The sequence below is a fragment of the Tachyglossus aculeatus genome, chromosome X5 (genome assembly GCF_015852505.1).
Source record: "Tachyglossus aculeatus isolate mTacAcu1 chromosome X5, mTacAcu1.pri, whole genome shotgun sequence".
In the NCBI taxonomy this organism is placed as follows: Eukaryota; Metazoa; Chordata; class Mammalia; order Monotremata; family Tachyglossidae; genus Tachyglossus; species Tachyglossus aculeatus.
Window position 1 is genome coordinate 6,750,031 of NC_052097.1, and position 12,541 is coordinate 6,762,571.

The window sequence follows — 12,541 nt, forward strand, 5'->3', positions numbered from 1 at the left end:
GCTAATCAGGTTGGACAAAGTCCATGTCCCACATGGGGCTCACAGTATTAATCCTCATTTTATGATGAGGAAACAGGCGCAGGGAAGTGAAATGACTTGTCTAAGGTCACCTAGAAGGCAAGTAGCGGAGCCGGGTTTAGAACCCAGGGAGGTTCTTCCCCTCTCCACACTCTCCCTTAAGCCCTGTTTCCCTCCCTCACCACTCGCTGCAAGGGAGATTCCATTCCCATCCCCTACTCTCCTCACATACCATTCCAAAGGATTTTCCCAACTCTGTCCTTTGCCCTCCCTTCCTCGAATACCCGGTGCTCTAGCTAGGGTGGAAATCCCCTGCAGAGGAGGAGCAAGGGAAGACTGAGAGGTGGATAGGAGTGAGAAGCCTGAGGTCTAGGGGTATGAAGAGTGAGAGATGCAGACCCCCTCTGGAAAGCAAAGGTAAGTGAGATAGAAGGGAGAGAGTAAGCTAGACTATAAACTCATTGTAGGTAGGGAATGTGTCTGCTTATTGAAGCAGCAGCATGGCATAGCGGATAGAGCACGGGCCTGGAAGTAAGAAAGTCATGGGTTCTAATCCCGGCTCTGCCACTTGTCTGCTGTGTGACCTTAGGCAAGTCACTTCACTTGTGTGTGCCTCAGTTACCTCATCTGTAAAATGGGGATTAAGACTCTGAGCCCTATGAAGGACAGGGATTGTGTCCAACCTGATTATCTTGTATCCACTCCAGTGCTTAGTACTGTGCCTGGCACATAGTAAGTGCTTAACAAATATCATAGTTAGTATTATCTTTGTGGTATTGTATTCTCCCAAGTGCTTAATACAGTGCTCTGCACACAGTAAGCACTTAATAAATACGACTGTGTGACAGAAGGGAGAGCAGGAGGGTACTAACCCACCCCTGAGCAGAGTGTCCAGCCCATAGCAGTAATGGTGAAGTCATCCATCAACAATGATGGTTCAGTCTCAGCCTTGCATTCCCACTCCCGCTGGGGTGAGAAGTGCAACCGGTGAAGAGGCTGGCCAGGTTTTTATACACAGGATACATTTAAAGCTGAAGTGGCCACAGCCCTGGGCCTTAGTGCCATAACCCAATAGGTAGTTGCTTTGGTAGCCACCAAGGTCACATCAGCCAGCTATTTCCCAGGATTCCTGCTAGGTTGGTTCACTTCACAGAATGATCTATGTGGCACATTGGACACTACCACTGATGGCATAGCCCCAGTAGTGCAAGCCAGGACTAGAACCCAGATCTTCCAATTCCCAGAATGGTGCCTTTCCACTGGACCAAGAGCAGAACCAATATTGGCACACAGTAAGTACCATCACTAATGTTCCCAATGGTCTCATGATAATGGTCTTCCAATTACCGAACTGTCAGGGCGGAGCACCAAAGAGGATGGCCCCTGCCTTGTTTTGTTGCTGAGAGGCAATGTGGCTAGTCAGAGGACTTGGGTTCTAGTCCTGGCTCCCCACTTGCCTGCTGTGTGACCTTGGACAACTCACTTAAATGCTCTGTGCCTCAGTTTCTTCATTTGTAAAATGGAGATTAAATATCTGGTCTCCTTCCTACTTAGAATATGAGACCCATATAAGACAGGGGCTGTTTCCTACCTGATTTTCTTGTATCTACCCTAGTGCCTAGTACGGTGCTTGGCACAGAGTAACTGTTTCACAAATATCACAATTATTATCAGCATTATTATTACTCCAAGCATCTTACTTTTTCCCCTCCCTACCCACCTCTCTGCCCTTACCAGATTATCACAGGTGAGAAAAGATATCAGAAGGGATGGGTCTTTAGAGATATTTACTATTTTGCTTTGCTATAAAATACATGAAAATAAATCCCAAAACATCAAAAAGGCAGAACTAAATAGTTTTGGTATCTGAAGGGCATTTTCAGAAACAGTGCCATCTGGTGGCACTTTGGAAGTATGACCGGGAGAGGGGAATGTGGGGTCAACTGGTTCAACCCGAAGACGGTGTTCCAAAAATCTATTCCTATAAGACCCTAGGTTTACATTAAGTTATATAAGCAGCTACCAAGTAAACTGCAGGGGATGTTGTGGACGTGAAGTTGGGATTAAAATATATGAGCTTTCCCCCACAAAATTCATAACATGGTAATAAGTATGGGTGGCTGTGTGTTTTAAGGAAAAAAAAAAACAGATTGAAAATGCTGAAATAACATTCCTATTTTGATGCTGAATGTCCCGTTAATTTGTTACCTACGCAAACTGAATTATTAAAACATATCGCCCATATAGGCAACCCAAATAACACCAAGTCATCTGGCAAATATGCAATTTTAAGGAAGAACATGTTATCCTCTTTTCCCAGTGTTTTCTCCAGACCATAGATTAAATATTATGTTGATTTCATCAAAGAACGTAGACACAAAGAAAAAAATCAAGATTTGTGCTTCTACTTCAGAGGGCTGTTTGGCAAAATTTCAAACAAAATAAGAGCTGATTTTATAGCTCATCATAAATCTTTCTTAGGTCTTCTATAATCCTTGAGCGAAATGAATGGTATAACTTCAGTTAGCCAAAAGGAGAGTTGGAACTGAGATATAAGTGAGAAACCCTAGGGTTCTAGGGTCCAGTCCAATATTCCCACTATATTTTGTTTCTATTATTCCCCCTGACAAATTTTCCCTCTCTCGCCCTCCCATTTTTTCAAGCTTTCAGAAGCACAAATAGGAAAGCGAGAACATAGTCTGCAGAAAAACTGATTTCACTAAAATGCTTACATGTGCCAGTGGAAATGCGTTGGGGGAGTTGTGATTCAGGAGTCTGTGCCCAAACTAGGGAACAGTTTATACATTGCTTGAGAATACAATTTGCAATACTTATGCACATAGCAAAATCCTCCAACTAATGACAAGTCTCTTACATTGTACCAAAATGTAACATTGAGGCAACTAATCTCTGGGTTGAACTACTATACTGCTGTTCACAATAAACATGTCCAACTGATTCACCCTCCCTCATTGCTGAATATCACACAGCCAAGGTTGAACAACAAAAATGATGCATCATAGTGAGAGAAATATAGGCCCAGCTCAAGGTCACATTGGGATGGTATGAAAGCTGAAGCTACTTCTGCTGCATAAATATCTTATTTGGAAATATTGATCCACAGGAATATTTGGAATTATTGGCCAGGAGTAAGAGAGAAAGGCGATCATGTTTCACTGATGGGAGGCAGTGTGGTCTAGTACAAAGACAATGGGAGAAAGGAGACAGTCCAAACTTTGAAATTGATCTATTGTATAACTTGGGAAACCTCATATAACCTCTGGGCCTCAGTTTCCTCTTCTGTGAAACAGGGACAATACCCCATCACACAGGTTGTGATGAGGACAAAATGAGATAACTGATAGGAACGTCCATTGGAAAGTAAAAGTACTACCCAAATGGCAGCCAATTCAAGGTACTGAGAGACTAGCACTTTTGAGATGCTACACCCCCGGAATTCTGACAAAAGTTGATAATACAAAGTGGGCCCCACCAGCCAAAAGCTACACAACCCGGCTCAATTACTTTACCTTATCATTCACAGGCTGCTTATTAGAAAATATTACCTCCTGAGTACTACAAAATGAATAAGACTTTTCTAGGGATCGACTTCCATCTTAAGATATGCCAAAGGGTGTCCTTACATCCTCCTTTACACGATGTTGAATGCGGGGCATTCAAAAGAAATCCTGGTTAATGATATTGTACATAAGTTACGTTTTAACTGTAGAGTAGTTTTTGTTGTTGTTTAAAGCCACAAAACCAAAAGGGAAGTGTGGGAGAGGGTGGGCTGGACAGTGGCAGGAAACCTCATGACATCTCTCTCTCCGCCTCCTGGGGTTGGCTGGTGATGCCCGGGATAGCATTTAAATTCAGAAGGGCACAGCTGTCCAGCAGCAGAAGAGGAAAAAGAAGAAACTGTGTCCAGTACCAGAGCAGATCTTGAACACTGACCTTCTTTCTAACTGCAGCTTTCTGGCTGAGTTGGACGCCAAGTAAGTATGCATTCTGCTCCTCTATTTTTCAATGTTTGAGTCATGCTGCTTCCGAGTAAATGGGTTTAAACACCATTCTATTAGAGAGATTTGAAATGCTGTTTCTTTGATGGAAAGGTTTGACTGAACTAATGGCCCTCTCGCTGACAAAAGGAAAGAGACCCACTGGATCATAATTTTGATCCAGCAGAAACAGAAATGAATTAGCTACCAGTGAGTCCTTAGGAGAAAGAAACCATCTTTTCAAGCCAAAGGAAAAAAATATATTTTACAGTCACTTGAAAGGATCACTAACTTTCTTGACAAGTATGATGTGTATGTAGGTTGACCTTGGTGAGATTTCCTTTTTTATGGTGGCAATTATCAGTTGGAAGGACTGAAAATTCTTCCCATCAGTCACTCAAATTCTGGTTTAATCTGTTCCTTTTGCAGGAAATAAGCCAATTTTATCTTTTCTATACACTTCTAATATCTCATCTTTGTACTTCTTATTTCCTCCTGGATGCTTACATGAAAACATTCTGGAATCTGTGATACAAACAGAAAACCTTATTTTCTGCTGAATAGTTTCTCTCTTTTCAAATTCCTACCCAAAGTCTAGGATCAGTACACGTAGAATCTTAAATCCAAGTTTTAATTAAATACTAAATCCAACTCATCAGTAATCCCTATAAGGATGCAAAAAGGAAATTTGATTTTCTCCTCTCTTCTTTGAGTTTTTCTCCAGTCACCACAGAATGTTACTTCCCTTTCTCTATCAATTTATCAATTTCATTTCTAATGATCTACTTTATATAAAATCATGTGGTAACCTCAATCCCAGTTAATAATGGACTAATCTCTGCAGCTGGAGTAGAAAAGTAGAATGGTAAATGAATTACTAACTTGCCCCCCTTTCTGCAAAAGATCTTTCAGATTCTGCTTCTTTAAAGTTGTCTTTAGGTACAGGATGGGAGAAAGAACTCATCTTGAACAGAATTCCCAAGGAGAATTTCAACTCCATACAATAATGCATAAAAGGGGAGAGAGGAAAAAAAAAGAGAGAAAAGCCTATAAGAACATTATTGCTTGTTTTCGAATGTGACACTCACTTAAATAGACAGCATTGTTTTAAGAGGCTGTGCCCTAAACTGGAAAATCTTGAACTGTTTTACAGGAAAGATACCAATATGAGAACTGCAGTGATTTGCCTTTGCCTCATCAGCATTGCTTGTGCATTGCCGGTAAGTGAATCTATATTCTAGCCTACATACTGCAAGATAATTGATTGTGCGCAGTAGTTTCTTTAGTGGCCAAGCCAGACATGCATATTGAAACCGATTTTCATCTCTCCTGCTCAAAAGGTTAAACGATCGGGTCGTGAAGCCAATTCTGGGAGCTCTGAGGAAAAACAGGTAGGTTTATTTCCCAAATCCCGCTATTGTTTCTATTTTGCACTGTCCTCATTATGGCTTAATGCGAAGTAGGAAATGTTTGTAGCAATTACATCTTCTCCCCGCAAAGAGCTTAGATTGCTATGTAAGATTATTCAGGCATGCTAAGGGCTCATATTTTTCAGATGTGCAATCTAATACACAAAACCTAATTAGGTCATTAAAAAGGGCAAAGGAATTTAGCTCTGGGCCATTATGATTCACACATTATGCTTTGGCACAATCCTTCCTTTCCCTGAACCAATACATTGCTATGGAAGTAGATCATTCTATTGTTTAACTTAAATAGCTTAAAGTGAAGTTTCACACATGATATAGATCTGTTCTGGACATAAGCACAGTAGTACAGACAATGTCTAAATGATTTGCTACATAAGTTCACTCTTAAAGGAAAGTTCATTTAATGTTGGCGAGGGGGGGAATTGTATTAGCTAGCTTAAAATAATACACTATTTCTCCCAAAATGAACAACAACAACAACAAAAAAGACTAAAACTGATGTTTCGATTCCTACCATTAAGGTACTGGCTGGTTCACAATAGATTAAATGGTGCCAGCCAAACAAAAAAAAAAACATTCTGGCTGAGGCTTTAAAAGCACCAACTGTTCAATTCCAGAAGAATGGAATGCAATAGAGACAAAGAGGCTTTGAGGGCAATTAGACCTCTTAGTGGAGGAATTAAGAGAGTTTTGAATGGTCTTTTTTCTAATTATTAGTCATGTGATTTCCTCGTGAAATGGAGATGATATCATTTCCCAAGAGAACAGCCCCTCAACTGGGCCTGAAATTAGGGGCAGAATAACACAGAGACAACTGGATAATTCGCCCCAGTGTGTCTGGGAGCATTAGAAAGTTTGGGGCAGGATAGGGGGTGGGGTGGTGGGAGGAAAGGGTTATACTTGGAGGTAGCGGTCCACCCCTCCCAACCTGTGTCCTCCTGGCAGATGGGCAGGGGTTTCATTATCCTGGCTCCTCCTGAGGCTTATCTGTCCTAAGTGGTCCCCATCGATGTTCATCCTTCAGCATTTATTGAGCACTTACTGTGTGTAGAGCACTGTACTAGGCGCTTGGGAGTGAACAATAGAAGTAACAGACATGATCCCTGCCTTTGAGGCACTCAAAATCAAGATGCAATCTCCCTCAGTCCAGTGTGCTTGATTAAAACCCGGAAATACGACCCTGATGACCCCTAATAAATGGTTGCATGTCCCCCATAACAGCTTTCGTCTTTCAGCAAATTATACTCAAATCAAGGCAAGAGGCATCCACATATGGTAGGGCCATGGGCCAACTCAAGGGCCAGTTCGGAGCACTGACAGGTGCTCAGCAAATAATTACATCTCTGAGGTGGAGGGACACTTTCCAAGTCAAGCCTCAGTATGGTCTTGCCTGGAATACTGCATGCAGGGTCTGAGGGTAGATTGGAAAGGTTAGAACTTCATCTGGAAACATGAGGCCATGTGTGGTAGTAGCCAAGAATCTATGTGGCTTTTGAATAATAAAATAATAATAATATAATAATAGTGGTATTTGTTGTACAGGTCAAGCACTGTACTAAGTGCTGCAGTAGACACACATCTCCTCTAAGAATCAATCAGATCAGACTCATTCCTTGTCCTATATAGGGATCACAGTCCAAATGCCTCAAGGGAGAACAGGTATTTAATTCCCATTTTACAGATGAGGAAACGGAGGCACAGAGAAGCTAAATGACTGGCCCGGGGCCAAACAGTTGACAAATGGTGGAGCAGAATTAGAAACCAAGCCTCTCAATTCCCAATTCCCAGTCCTGCGCTCTCTCTGCTAGGTCGCGCTGCTTTTCTCTTTCTCTCTCTTTCCTAGCATCCTTCTCTCCAATGTTGATAATCAGTAGTTTCCCCTTTTCGTTACAATATTCTGTTTTCTGTCTAGCTTTACAGCAAACATCCAAACCAACTTTCCTCATGGCTGAACACAGATCCATCCCAGAAACAGGCCCTGCTAGCGCCTCAGGTATTTCAAGCCTCAATCTTTTGTGATTAAAAATGGCTGGCCTTCTTGACGGATCCATTGGGTTAATTCAATTTATCAATTACTTCTTCCACCCAATAATAATAATAATAATGGCATTTGTTAAGCGCTTATTATGTGCAAAGCACTGTTCAAAGCGCTGGGGAGGATACAAGGTGATCAGGTTGTCCCACTTGGGGCTCACAGTCTTAATCCCCATTTTACAGATGAGGGAACTGAGGCACAGAGAAGTGACTCGCCCAAAGTCACACAGCTGACAATTGGAGGAGCTGGGATTTGAACCCATGATCTGACTCCCAAGCCCATGCTCTTTCTAAATGAGAAACCATGGAGCTTTAAGAAATACAATCAAATATTCTATCACTTGCCATCTACATGCAGATAAGTAAACCCATATGTGCAAGACAGTAAAAGATGCTTGGAAATAGCTCTTTCTCCTAGTCATTCAGTCAGTCAATTGTACTTACTGAACACTTACTGTGTCAGAGCGATATATGTTTGTACATATTTATTACTCTATTTATTTTACTTGTACATATCTATTCTATTTATTTTATTTTTTAGTATGTTTGGTTTTGTTCTCTGTCTCCCCCTTTTAGACTGTGAGCCCACTGTTGGGTAGGGACTGTCTCTATATGTTGCCAATTTGTACTTCAAGTGCTTAGTACAGTGCTCTGCACACAGTAAGCGCTCAATAAATATGATTGATTGATTGATCACTGACTGATTGGTCTAAATTGAAAGCAATTTACAGCCGATTCCAACAAACCCCGTCCCTACTTAGGGACGCTCAATGCTCAATGATTTAGGGGATGGGCAAATTTGTGATAGGTTATGTCGGACTGGCATATTCCATAAGCCAATAGGGATAAGTCTCCAGGCTTTTAGGTATCTGCGATAAAACCACCCTTTCGGAACACTCAACTGAGTTCCTAGAGACTGAATCTATGGGTCAGAAATGAATGAGCCTGATGAATATCTGTTTCTTCCATTTCAGAATTTGGTGTCCTCTGAGGAAAGCAAAGAAAACATTCAACAACAGGTCAGTTTCTCAATCCCAGTGCATGACCCACCCAGGTCAATAGAGTAGCTGTCAAAATCAAACCTCTTTGCCTAATCACAACAGGCTTGACTCTCTGGTTTGGAGATTTTATCAGAGAATTCTCTGGGAATTTGGTAGACACCCCACTTTGCAAACTCATGATTTTCATGGCAGGGTGCCACTTGGACAGAAAGATATTAGAAAAATCAAATTAAGAAAGGTGCTATTCAGCTTGAGATTCACCTCCAATATACTATCTATACTTTTGAAAAAGGTAGACAAACGATTCTTACTTGGAGTGGCCTCTGAGTCCCTTTATAGAAAGATGGTTAGAATGATGTTTCTCATATGCTCAGATAACAATTCTCCAGAATTCCGAAGCTGTCAAACTACATAGTATGGTACAGAAAAATGGCAGACAGCAAATGAAACACCAAACTTACAAACATCTTCAGACAATGAAAATGGGGATTCAATCCCTGTTCTCCCTCCTATTTAGACTGGGCCTCATGTGGCACCTAGTGATCTTGTATCTACCCTAGCACTTAGTACAGTGCTTGGCACATAGTAAGAACTTAAATACTAGAATTATTATTAATTTGATGGCAAACTCTGCTTTTCAGACCCTCCCTAGTATCTCAAATGAAAGCCATGATGACGTCGATGATGCAGATGATAAGTATGACAGCGACCACAAGGACGAGTCTGACGACTCAGATGAATCAGATGAGGTCGCCACTGATTTTCCCCCTGATGTCCCAGCAACTGCAGTTTTTACCCCCGCTGCCCCAACCTGGGGTGATAATGGTGGCAGAGGTGACAGGGTGTACCGTGGATTGAAGACAAAATCTGGGGTGCTCTATAAGGCTGCAGTGCAGGTAAGCGCCTCTGGAAATCATATACTCGGGCGGTGCCAAATAACCCTTGTTTTCAAGAAAAAGTGGGCCACTGGTTGAGGTCAAGGCAGGCACATTCAAGGATGTGCATTTGGAATTAGTTCAGGAATTGCTTTCAAGTAGCAGAAGTAGCATGGTTTAGTGGCTACAGCATGGGCCTGGAAGACAGAAGGACCTGAGTTCTAATCCTGGATCTGCCATTTGTCTGCTGCATGACCTTGGGAAAGTCACTTTACTTCTCTATGCCTCAGTTGCCTTACCTGTAATCTGTAAGACTGTGAGCCCCATGTGGGACAGGAACTGGGTCCAACCTGATTATTTTATACCAAGCCCAGAGCTTAGTACAGTTCCTGGAAAATAGTAAGTGCTTAAACACAAAAAAACCCCAAAAAACTACTGGATTAGGTTGTCTAGGTAATAGCAGGAATAATGGTATTTATTGAGCACCCAATGGGTGCAATGAGATAGTAGAAGGACCCAGGACCTGGGGGTAGAAATCAATTTGTGACATGGAAAAAGGGACCTATTCCTTCAGTACTTCAGGCACCATTTAAAAACTTTGTGTCACTTCATGTAAATGGAAGGTGAAAACCTAGTAGGTCCTATACTCTTAGCTAAAAACAAATTGTGCATTGATCAGCACCTGTGGAAAACAGGGCACAGAGGATTTCATATGGGTGTGCTTTATGGAAATTGATCCTTGGTTTTGATGTCCACCAGCTCTGTTATACTACACTCTCCCAAGTGCTTAGTACAGTGCTCTGCCCACAGTAAGCGCTCAGTAAATAAGACTGATCTCATTTTAAAACATGTGTGCATTTGGGGGCAGGGGGTGTGTGTCCAGGCTCTTCCTCTTTCTGAATCGAGTTTCTGCCAGAACAGGAAGGAATGGAGCTTCCCATACTCCTCTTATTGAAAGAAATATTTCTGGTGAAATATTGATATTTTCACTAGTGATCATAAATACGGTACTTAAGTGCTTACTCTATGCTAAAATAATCAAGGTAATCAGATCAGACATAGTCCCTGTCCCGCGCAGGGTTCATAATCTAAAATATAGGGAGAACAGGTATCTTATTTTATAAATAAGGAAACTGAGGGACAGACAAGTGACTTGCCTGAAGTCACATAATAATAATAATAATAATAATAATAATAATAATAAATGCATATTTGTTAAGTGCTATGTACCAAGCACTGTACTAAGAGCTGGGGTAGATACAAGATAATTAGGTAGGACAGTAAGAAGGAAAGAGTGCAGTTTTTAATATCCATTTTACAGTTGAGGAAACAAGCACAGATAAGTTAAGTGACTTGCCCCAGGTCAAACAGCAGGCAAGTAGCAGAGCGGGGATTAGAATGCTTGCTCCTAAATCCCAAACCCCTGCTGTCTCCACTAGGTCATGCTGCTACTCTAGTAGTAGAGCTGGGTGCTAGAAATCATATTTCCTGATTCCAATTCTGTGAGAGCTCCACAGCCTCTGCTAGAAATTTTCCCCTCAAAAATTTAATTTCTCCCACATACAATTTAATATATATTGAACAATTCTAAGTTCCAAGTGGGAAGAGAATGTCTTCCAAATACTGTACTCTCCCAAACAGTACAGTGCTCTGCACACAAAAAACATTCAATAAATACCGATTGACTTACAGAGCATGGGAGTAATCCCCACCTTAGTCTTGCCACCATCTAGCCAGTATTCAACCTTCCCAACTCTCTTCTCTGAAATCAAGCTTACCCCCAACATACACCCTCAACCAAACCTGGAAGTCAAAAGTTCAGGCACTTTTTGGTAGGAAGACAAAAAGCACAGTCAAGTCCACTGTTATCCTTCGGGAGAAAGGATTACTGAATCTTCTCAGAAGTTTGAATATTTTTCCATTAATATTTTTAAGAAACACTCATAATTTTCTCTCATTTTCTCTCTGGAACACTTCACAACTTTTAAATCTGGGCCTAAAAGTTCTTCTGACATAGGGACTCCTGAGAGGGAAAAAATTATCCCCTCAGGAGGTACATCTTTAGAGATTTACAATCATTTAAGCCACATGCTAAAGCAGAAAACAGGAAGATCAGATTTTGCAGCACAAAGGTTAAATCAGGCATGGACCTCAGTAAAAACTGCAGCGCTTTCCTCTAATTTGTTCTCAGAGAGCAGGGAAGATTAATTTGCTCCAAATAAAAAAAAGTAAAGTGAGGTAGGCTCACTTACTGGACTTACCTTGTGTCTGACTCAGGGACGCTACGCTTCCGATGACGATTTCACCTCTCACCCGGTAAGCCTGGAGTCGGATGAATCTCCGGAGGCGTTCCCCGATGTCCACAAGCTGCAGAAATCTTCCGAATGGCATAGTAATGAGGCCAGCCACCAACACGATCAGAGCATGCAGAAATCTTCTGAATGGCACAGCAATGAGGTCAGTCACCAAGACGATCGGAGCGTGGAAACACACAGTCATGAGGAAGCCAAAGGTTATCGGCTGAAGCAGGAAGATCACAGCAGCCATCAGGGTGATCTGAATGACAGCCAGGAGAGTTATAAAGTCAGCAGAGAAAACGACAGCCAAGAGAAAACAGCCCAAGATGCTGACAGTGATGAGTTCAACAGGAAGCACTATCTGAAGAGCCATACCTCCCATGAATTTGATAGTGCTTCATCTGAGAACCATTAAAAGAGCCCCCCTTCCCCTGCACCCCACCACCCCAGGCAAGAAAATGTAACCCTACTGTGTATAAAAAAAGGTTTTGCAGCAGAGATGGGTGGGAGGGGTACAGGAAGTGCTTATTTCTAAACTTGTATGTGAAGGAGAGTGTTTTGGTGTGTGCATACCTACAGTGTCCAGTTTTGACCTAAAGCTATAGCTGTGGTTAGTGGAAGCTTGAGTAATCATGTAAACTAAAGTCGCAGTATAAAGTCTAGCGCCTTCCATCTACAAAATGTAAACTCTCCTACTGCATATTACTGATTGTTATTCCTTATGAAGAAAAATACTGCCTAGAAGCAAAACACAATTTTACCCAAACCCACACACCAGAAAGAGCATTACTTTTTATGATACTGTGCCTTGTTTTTTGTTTTATAAATCATTGTATATTTTTGTTGTGATTTTTTTGTGCGAGAAATAAAACTTCATAAAACCACAAA

At 41.6% G+C, this 12,541-nt stretch overlaps 1 protein-coding gene across 1 annotated transcript; it reads left to right on the forward strand.

Moving 5' to 3' along the window:
- Positions 1-3,872: 3,872 nt before the first annotated feature.
- On the forward strand, positions 3,873-12,541 carry SPP1 (secreted phosphoprotein 1). Its single transcript, XM_038769326.1, has 7 exons — positions 3,873-4,013; positions 5,170-5,236; positions 5,357-5,407; positions 7,359-7,439; positions 8,455-8,499; positions 9,123-9,377; positions 11,634-12,541. The coding sequence occupies exons 2-7, from the start codon at positions 5,183-5,185 to the stop codon at positions 12,066-12,068; spliced, it is 921 nt and encodes a 306-aa protein (XP_038625254.1). The 5' UTR covers positions 3,873-4,013; positions 5,170-5,182; the 3' UTR covers positions 12,069-12,541.